Below are 9,419 nucleotides of genomic sequence, written 5' to 3' on the forward strand. Positions count from 1 at the left end.
AAGGCCCCTCCATAGAACTTCTGGACTTTGCTGCCACCTTGTGGATGGCATCTGGAATGCACGGTTGTGGCTGCCCTTAGCCAAAGATTGACATCTCACTGGGTTCCTAAGATAGATCCTTGCTTCTGAGTCTTGAGTAGAGGTTCTCCCAGACAAGCAGGGAAGTGAATTCCCAGGCTCCTATAATCCCAGCTGTTATACTCATAATGTATCTCTCTGCCAAGAGTGTAGCTCTCTGCAGGCACAGGGACCCGGGAGACGGAATTGCATCGGAGAGACCCAGGAAAGTGGGCCAGTGTCCCATACACCGTCCCAGAGCAGGAACTCAAGGTGGTGGTTGTAGGGAGGAACTCTGTGCAAAGAAGCTCTGAATGTACAGGGGCGAAGGAGAGAGGGTCGTCATGGGAGAGAAGGGGCAGCAAGATATGGGACACAGAGGTCTGGGTTCCGCCTGGACCGGACAGGAACTTTATGCATGTATGAATATATGTATGGGCCCGCCTTTTGGTGAGTGGCAAGCTCATTTCACCCTGCCCATCTCTAAAATGGGGACAAGGAGGGTAAAGGTCTTTTCTCTACTGTCCCCTTGTTCCCCAAGCAGTTCCTACTTGTTCAGAATGTGATGGGAGCAGTCTGAAAAGGGTTGACATGACACTAGATGTCTCTGCACCACAGCCTCGTGACTTCCCCAGGCTTTTTCCCCATATTGGGAGCCCAGTGCCCCCACCACACCTATGAGCCAGGTACCAGCATGATTCCCATTTCATAGATGAGAAGATTGACGGACGAGGGAGCAAAGGGTTTGTCTGAGGTTTCACAACTAGCCGGTGTTGAGCCATGTGTGTGCTCTGGGCTCCCTCTCATCTAGAATTCTTGTAGGAAAACCAGGCAGGTTGTCTGTCTGCCCTTTCCCTCCTAAACAGATAAAAGTTTTGTTGTTGTTGTTGTTGTTTTGGATTAGGAATCTTACTCTGTCACCCAGGCTGGAGTACTGTGGCACACTCATGGCCTCCCCAGCATTGACCAGCTGGGCTCCAGCTATCCTTCTGCCTCAGCCTTCCAAGTAGCTGGAACTACAGGCACACGCTACCACGCCCGGCTAATTCTTGATTCGTTGAAGAGACGAGGTCTTGCCAAGTTGCCCAGACTGATCTCACACCTGCCGGCTCAGGCAAGCCACTCGCCTCGGCCTCCCAAAGTGCTGGGATGAGAGGCTGAGCCACTGAGCCTAGCCAAGGTCTCTTTTTAAAGACTTCTTGCAAATGAGATTCCATTCCTTCCCTTTCCAACACCCAATCTAATTCGTATGAGGAATAGCACTAGCAGAAAGTTCTTCCTATAGTCTAACCTCCCCACCTCCAGATGGAAGGGAGAGAGGATGTGAAGCAGGCTTCTGTTTCAGAGAGGAATATTCTTGGTCCCTAAAACCGGAGTTTAATTCTTTAACCATGACAGTCAGGACTGGCCAATCACAGGCTTCAATGGGATCGCTTAAATTATAGAGGACCAAGTTAGAAAAAAGAAAAAAAAATTACCCAACTCCCGGCACTGGTGCTGCAGCTGATCATTAATTATCTGCTATTTGTGGGTGCTGGTGGGTCTCCCCCGACCTCTCACTGGTCCGGGTGTACAGGGTGGCCAGGGGAGAAGGCCATGAGTTAGTATAAGGTCAAGACAATTTTGTGGGAACCATCCAAACCCTTCTCGACTTCATTTCCCTCCTTTCCACCCTTCCACTCCCCTCCAATCAAGGAAGGAGCTGCCCTCTCTTGCCCACTACCCCTCCCAGATACTTGGGAGGGAGGAGAGAGGGAGTGATTAGCATAGGGCATTGTCCCCGGATAATGGGTCCCAGCTGCTGCATGAAAGAAGAGACAAAGCGCCTGGCGGCTCCACACGCATTATCCCCTAGTTAAATCTCTGTTATTAGATTAGATTCAAAAATGTATTGATTCGGAGACTGGGGGGAGATGCGGGAGGGAAGAGAATCTGGCTGGTGGATGCTGAACCATACCCCTCTGAGAGCCCTTCCTCTCACTCCTTCACACAACGGGGCAACTTTCCCCCCTCCAAATCCTCTCAAGGAACTCTCCTCTAAGCCCATGTCCTGGCCTCTGAGTCCAGCACTCTGTCTGGGCTATCCTGAAAGTCGCTGAGTATCCATTCCTAGGAGGCACCCTTGAGATCCCTTGAGCCCAAGCTGCCAATGTCCAGGCTCCATGGTGGACACAAATTCACAGCGACCTGGAAGGGTTCAGGCTGGCCACTGCTAACACCTTGGATGGAATCTTTTTTAGTAGAAGTGACAGCTTTGGGAAGCAGGGTAGATGGGGCGAGATGAGAACTGAGAGTATTCACAGGTGAAGAGAGAAGCCTGCAGGAGAAGGGTGGAGATGAGAAAGAGAATTGGCAAGCTTCTCAGAAGCTCTTACAGAGACATGAGTGTTTCTGGTTTCCTGTCTGTTCCCAAGACAGAATGAGAGGCAGGACCAGCTCTGGGGAGTAGAACAGGTTGGAGGGAAATTCAGGGTGTTTTCCTACCCCAGGTAGAACAAAGATCTCCTTGGGACAAGAGCAGGATGAGTTCTGATGAACAGGAGTTAGTGCACTGAGGGGTTCACGGGTCCTGGACCTCAGTTTCCCATCCCTGGGCAGCACAACCCAGATGCTAGATCAATGAGCTTATTGGACATCGCTACTGGAGCAGAAGATGTTACATGTGGCAGTTCATTCTCTAGGTGGTTAATTGGCTGCCTCGATGCTGGGCTCTGTTGCCCCATTGATTGTGGGTGAAGGGTGTGGGGGGGAGGGGGAGGATCAATAAGGTGATTAGTGTCTTACTAGCTCTCTGGTTGGACACTTTGCCAATAGTCACCCACTTACTGACCAGTGGTGCATTGACATTGCCAGACTGTTCACCTTTCTATCCCTCTGGCTTGAGACGTAAGAATCACCTAACAGCATGGCTAGTCCAAGCGAGTCCTAGTGGAAGGGACTGGCTTTTAGGGGTTACCCTGAGAGAGGAGCAATGAATGATCCACATCTTTGGCCCAATCTCTACTCAGCAGGAGACAATTGTGAGTGAAAGCCAGCCCGCCAGCCCCGCAATCTCTCACTCTTTGCTGGGAGATCCTATTCCCTACCCACCAACACAACATAAATAAATATAAGATTCCTAACAAATTCCTGCTAACAAATATCAAAAGCACATGTGTCTGGGGTAGAGCTAGATGATGAAGCCCCATTCTCTGTTCACTGTAGGAACAACCAGCCAGTTAGATTGAATGAGTTCTCTCCGCACGCTGGAGAATCTGGGGTGAGAAGAAGCTGCAAGAAGCGAAACCAGATAAGCCCCTTTCCTTGGACTCTATGTTCTTTCAGACACGAAGCTCCTAAGGTTTCATGGATCTGCCCTCTACCCAGGCTCCTGGGTGGTTTGTGAACTAGAATTAGAGTTTGGGGCCCAGGGAATATATGGTTTCAGGTGTCCCCTACTGAATCCTTTATCATTGACTGGTCCAGAACAACAGAGGGGTGGTGAAAATGTTAGAACTCACCTCAGGTATCCCTTCTGGGTCCTTTCCTTTGTCCTGGCAGCACTTTTTTTTTTTTTTTTTTTTTTTGTAGAGATGAGGTCTCGCCAAGTTGCCCAGGTGGGTCTCGAACCCGCGGGCTCAGGCATTCCACTCACCTCAGCCTCCCAAGGCACGGGATTACAGGCTGAGCCACCTAGCCCGGCTTGTCCTGGTAGCATTTAATCCCTTGCCACCATGCCTTCCTCAGGGTGACAGGTAGCCCAAGACATGGAAAGGATAAGGCAGGAATGAGACTGGGAGAACTAGAGAAAGTCTCATTCACATGCTGCAGACACTAAGAAAGGTGCCCTTGGTGGAGTCTAGCATTACTTTTCTCTGAATGCTTGGTAGGTGGGTGGAGCGATGGAGTTGGGGTGTTCGTCTGCATGTCTTACACCCTGATGTCTGGGAGAGGGAAGCAGGATATGAGAAGTGAGATTGAAGACCATTCTGCTGATTCTGCCTCCTCATGGTTCTGCCTTTGGTGAATGTGTCAGGGGCTGACAGAGAACAGTTCCCAAAGGGGTCAGTAAAATCAATCCTTGGTTTCTTGGCACCAAACCAATCGGCGCTGGCCATGGTGCTGAAATTCCTGTCTCCTCTTGCAGGGAGACAACTTTCTCCCAGCTTTACTGAGAAATCATGAGTTCAGAATGATAACAGGACTGTGTGGACCCTTCCAATCTTTCCAGAAGGTTGAAGAACTTAGCTTTCCCTTCCATGGCTAAGCATTCATGGTCTTGACCTTCACACCTTAAATTTCACTTCTTATTGTTTCCATAACCATTGGTCACCTCCCAGTTCCCTGAGCAAGCATCTACAAGAAACTACAGATCATTTCCACACTTCATTTCTACCAGTGATGTTAAACTGCTTCTTCTGTCCATCCAACCCTTTCCCAAAACTGCTGACAAGTGGTGGAGAAGAGCGTTTAGGGCTTCATTGCATTTTATTACCCCACCCAATCCCACCACTGATAGAGCATGAGTGCTCAGGGCAGTGGCCATGGAGGAGATGAAGAGGGACACATTAGGGGTTGGATAAACCCAGTGCAGTTATCAGGCCCATGGAGCAGAGTTGGGTGTGACTTCAACCTAAAAACAAAGCTGTGGTGAGCAGAATCCCAAAGTGCTTTATTCAGGGGAAACTTAGGCTTGATACACAGATACGGAGAGTGAAGTTAGGAAATGTTTGGGTTTCTCCTGATCTAGGATTGCATGTTTCAAAGCCACAATGAGCAGTTGTGAGTGGGAAAATGTTGTAAGGGTCTTGAATACCTGAACTCTTCGGGAGGGAAGATTTCAGATCCTGGCTTGGGGTTGCTGAGCCAAGTTAGCATCGGAAATGGAGGACGGGACTGTAATCTGTATCTTGAGACTGTGCCTGCCATCCCCTGGCCGCTTAAGGACCGAAGCAGACATCCTCCCTCTCCATCCCTAAGTGGCCTGATGCTCTTCTCCCCTGCTGGGCTGCACCCACTTAAGAATACTGCCAGATGGACCAGAGCGTGACCAGGGTGATGCTGTAGGCCAGCACCGCCAGCAGGTAGGTGCGGAAGAGTAGCTTGTCCAGCACAGAACCCACACGCAGCCAGTCCCGGGCCACCTCCCGGATCTCATCCCGCTTCTCCAGGAAGTGCCGGATGGACGCCAGCTCCTGCAGCAGGCCCCTCACCGCCAGTGAGGCCTCCCGTGGTGGGGGGGGAGGGCTGCATCTGGCCCTGGGGGTTTTCTCCAGGTCCTGGGGTCCTCCCAAATGGCTGCAGTGGTTTCCCATGGCTGGAAGAAGGGCAGAGCATTGGCAAGATAAGGGAGGCCAGCAGGGTGGCCTGAACATTGTCGTTTATGCTTCTAGAGTCTGCAGAAATTTTTGTTAGGAAAAACTTGAGACATAAAATGTATACAGAGTAACTTGCATATTTGCAAAGGCACCATCCAAATTACACAAATGTAAAAACCAATATGATTGAGGATACCCATAGATCCCTTCTTAGTCTCATCCTCGACCCTTTCCCCAATCACTAATATCATGACATTGGCATTTATCCTTCCTCTGCATTTTTTTTCCAGCTACGGGCTTTCCCCAGCAATCTGATATCCATAATTTTATTTGAACCTCACAATAGTCCCATAAGAGAGGCACAGTGGATGTGATTACAATTGCTGCTTTTTATATGGTGGTGCTGAAACTGGAAAAGGTTAAGTGATTACCCTGTGATCACATAGTTGGAGAATCATTTGATGACGAGACCACCAAAGCCCAGGCATCTGGACTCCTAATCCAGTGCTCCCTCTACTGCATCATATTGCCTCAGAAGGAGGTGGCAGAAAGGAACTGCCCTTACCTCTGTGACTCCAAGTCAAGAAACAGAAAATATACGTGTAAATAGTGCCACATTCACCAGCTCATAACGAGATGGTCTTAGATGAACAAAAAAGTCGCATGTAAAAGGACTGACCCTAGCCATGATGGAGTAGAGAAGAATGGTTGAAAACACCAGCTTAGGCCAGGCACAGTGGTTCAAGCCTGCAATCCCAGTGCTTCGGGAGGCCGAGGCAAGAGGATTGCCTGAACCCAGGGGTTTGAGACCAGCCTGGGCAACTTGACGAGACCTCATCTCTACAATAAAATCAAAAAGTTAGCTGGGCATGGTAGCATGTGCCTGTAGTTCTGGTTACTTGGAAGGTTGAGACAGAAGGATCACCTGAACCCAGCAGGTTGTTGCTGGGGTGGCCATGAGCATGCCACTGCACTCCAGCCTGGGTGACGGAGTAAGACTCCGACTCAAAAAAGCAAAACAAAACAAAACAAAAGTACCAGCTTAGAGTCAGATAGACCTGAGTTCAGATCATAGTTTTACCAGTTTCTGGCTCTGAGATTTAATGCAAACTGTTTCACTTCTCTACACCTCTGCTTCCTCATTTGAAAATGAGAATGAGAATCCCATTACATTGTCATGAGTATTATACATGACAAGGAACAGAAAGTCCTTTGCCCATGCCTGACACAAAATGCTCCATGATTAAGCCAAGAAACCAACCACTATCACCACCACCCAAAATGGTAACTAACAATTTCTCAGGAGGTATGAGCTCCATATCTGGTGTCCTTCTGAGCCCCTGTCTCTCTGCCTTGGAGGTATTTGAAATGCTATGGAATGTGGTCTTTGAGCTGTTTAGAATGAGAGGGTTTTAGAAATCGTAGCTACAGCATTTAACCATGTGAGGCAAGGAGGCCAGTGACTTCCTGATAAACCTCGCTCATAGGTGCATCTCAGAAAGAGACCATTCTCATCCAGAGGGCTCGGCTCCCAATATGCTCAACCTCTGGGACTCCTGCCCTCTATGTCTACACTCAGGGTGATGAGATATTATGAAAGCAAAGAAAGGGTCTGGACTCTCGATGAAGAAAATGTGGTACATATACATGATGGGATATTACACAGCCATAAAGAAGAACAAAATCATGGCTTTCACAGCAACTTGGATGCAGTTTGAGACCACCATACTACGTGAATTATCACAAAAACAAATAATTGATTGCTGTATGTTCTCACTCATAAGTGGGCCCCAAACACAGTCAATTAGCACAAGGGTGGGATCTACAGTCTCGGGGCACAGCTAAGGGAGGGAGCGAGGGAGGAGGGGCACATGGCAACACGATGAGTACCAGATCCACTACCAGGGGGAGAGAGGACCAGTTAGAAGCCCAAACCTTACTTGCATGCAGCCTACTTATGTTGTTCACTGGTACCCCCCAACTCTAAAATAAGATAAACAAACAAACAAAAAGAAAGAAAAGAAAAGATCCGACTGACACCTTTGCCTGAAGTCTGCTACCTCCCAAGAAGCCTGGACATGGGGCACTGTGTCCAGACAGCACCCAATTCCCAGGCCCCGCCCACTCTCCTGGGTATACCATGCCCTCCAGAGACTTCCTCTGCCTCACAGCCAGGCCAGAAGTGGCCTCTCTGTGTGGGACTCTCCTCTTCCCTCTCTCACCTGAGCAGTCATCAGTCTTGGTGGCTTGAGAGGTGGCTGGGGGCCTATGGGACGTTGACTGCTCCCTGAGGCAAAGCAGTGGGGCGAGTCTCTCCAGAACCAGGCGCCGCAGCCAGGCAGGCACGGGCTGCTGCAGGTCTTGCTTGTGCACCAGCCGCACAATGAAGATGGTCTCGGCCAAGCTTATCACCAGCAGAGCCATGCACACCACAAAGTAGACACCTGTGTAGCCCAGGGCAGGGGAAGAAACACACACGGGAGGTGGAAGAGGGCCCCGTTTCTCACCAGCCCAAGCTTTTCCTCCAGGAGAGGCCCTACCAATGAGGGGAGTGCCGATGGCGGTGGCCGGCAGCGTGTCGGACACGATGATCAGGAAGACTGAGTAGCCGAGGAGGAGGGTGATCTTGAAGGAGACCCTCTCGCCACTGTCTGGGGGCAGGTAGAAGCCCATGATGTCCATGACCATGAGAAAGACGCTGGGTAGCAGCAGGCCAACCACGTAGAAGAGGGGCCGCCGGCGGATGACCACCTGGGACCAGGAGAGGAGCTTGGGAGATGTCTGGGCAGACAGGCTCTGTCTGCGGGAACCACTCTCCAGGCCCAGATTCCTCTCCCCTCTTCCTCCGCTCCCTTCTCCCCCACCCTTCCCCACCCTGCTTGTGGTGTTTCCTGCCTGGATTGCTAAGAGAAGGAAATGGACAGACTCCATATCCTGCCTCTCAGTCCAGGCTTGTGGCTTTCAGGATAAATAAGGGACATTCTGTTGAGCTTCCCCGTCTGCTTCCTTGAAGTTCTAGGAGATGTGTGTGACCCTGGGCTCAAAAAAAAGAGCTATGCAATCCCAGCACTTTCGTAAGGCAAAAGGATCACCTGAGTCCAGGGTTCGAGACCAACCTGGGCAACTTGGTGAGACCTCATCTCTACAAAAATATCAAAAAATTAGCCAGTCGTGGTGGTGCACGCCTGTAGTTCCAGCTGAGGCAGAAGGATCACCTGAGCCCATCAGGTCAAGGCTGCAGTAGCCATGAGTGTGCCATTGCACTCCAGCCTAGGCCACAGAGTGAGACTCTGACTCAAAAAAAGAAAAGCTATGGAAGTTCTTCTTAATATACCTCCTAAGTCTCCTGGCATGGAGGTCTAGTCACCATCCCCCTCATCCCTCCCACTCACATGGAATTTCATTTCTGCATAGCAGTGACTACTTTCCATGAATTCCCGAAACTGGGGCAGCACCCCCAACAGCTCCCACTCTCCCTGGTTCATGAAGACGCTCTTGTCGAACTTCACCTCTTCTGGCAAGCGCCACAGGGAGACGTTGATGTCCTGGACTGAGAGAGGAAGACAAGCCAGCTTTGGAATCTAGTGTCCAGAGCCTGCCAGACCCTGTGATGGCAGAACACAGGGTGGGCAGCAACCAGGGAAGTTGATCTGATATGAGGTGGCCTGACCCCAAGCCTCGGCTCTGAACCTCAGGCACAGGACTGGGTGCAATAGCTCACACCTGTAATACCAGTGCTTTGGGAAGCAGAGGTGAGAGGATTGCTTGAACCCAGGAGTTTGAGACCAGCCTGGGCAACATAGAGAGATCTCGTTTCTACAAAAAATAGAAAAATTAGCAGGGCATAGTGGCGTATGCCTGTAGTCCCAGCTACTCAGAAGGCTAAGGCAGAATGATCACCTGAGCCCAGGAGGTCAAGGCTGTGGTGAGCTGTGATTGTGCCACTGCACTTCAGCCTGGGTGGCAGAAAGAGACCCTTGGTGAAAGGAAGGAAGGAAGGAAGAGAGAAAGGGAGAGAAAGAGAGAGAGAGAGAGAGAGAGAGAGAGAGAGAGAGAGAGAGAGAG

General features: G+C 50.3%; 1 protein-coding gene across 4 annotated transcripts in view; it reads right to left on the minus strand.

Moving 5' to 3' along the window:
* Positions 1 to 4,746: 4,746 nt before the first annotated feature.
* Positions 4,747 to 9,419, minus strand: part of HTR3A (5-hydroxytryptamine receptor 3A) — a 16,466-nt gene continuing 11,793 nt past the window's right edge. Inside the window, exons 6-9 of one of the 4 annotated variants that reach the window (XM_008073327.1) lie at positions 8,747 to 8,904; positions 7,895 to 8,105; positions 7,577 to 7,798; positions 4,747 to 5,353 (exon numbers count right to left, since the gene is read on the minus strand). In XM_008073327.1, coding sequence (XP_008071518.1) covers positions 5,055 to 5,353; positions 7,577 to 7,798; positions 7,895 to 8,105; positions 8,747 to 8,904 — 890 coding nt within the window. In that variant the 3' untranslated portion in view covers positions 4,747 to 5,054. Of the gene's footprint in view, positions 5,354 to 7,576; positions 8,106 to 8,746; positions 8,905 to 9,419 lie in introns of all 4 variants that reach the window. The other 3 variants (XM_008073334.1, XM_008073315.1, XM_008073319.1) reach the window with 3 other exon arrangements.

The sequence above is a fragment of the Carlito syrichta genome, unplaced genomic scaffold (genome assembly GCF_000164805.1).
Source record: "Carlito syrichta isolate Samal-C Ts95f unplaced genomic scaffold, Tarsius_syrichta-2.0.1 Scaffold115681, whole genome shotgun sequence".
Lineage (NCBI taxonomy): Eukaryota > Metazoa > Chordata > Mammalia > Primates > Tarsiidae > Carlito > Carlito syrichta.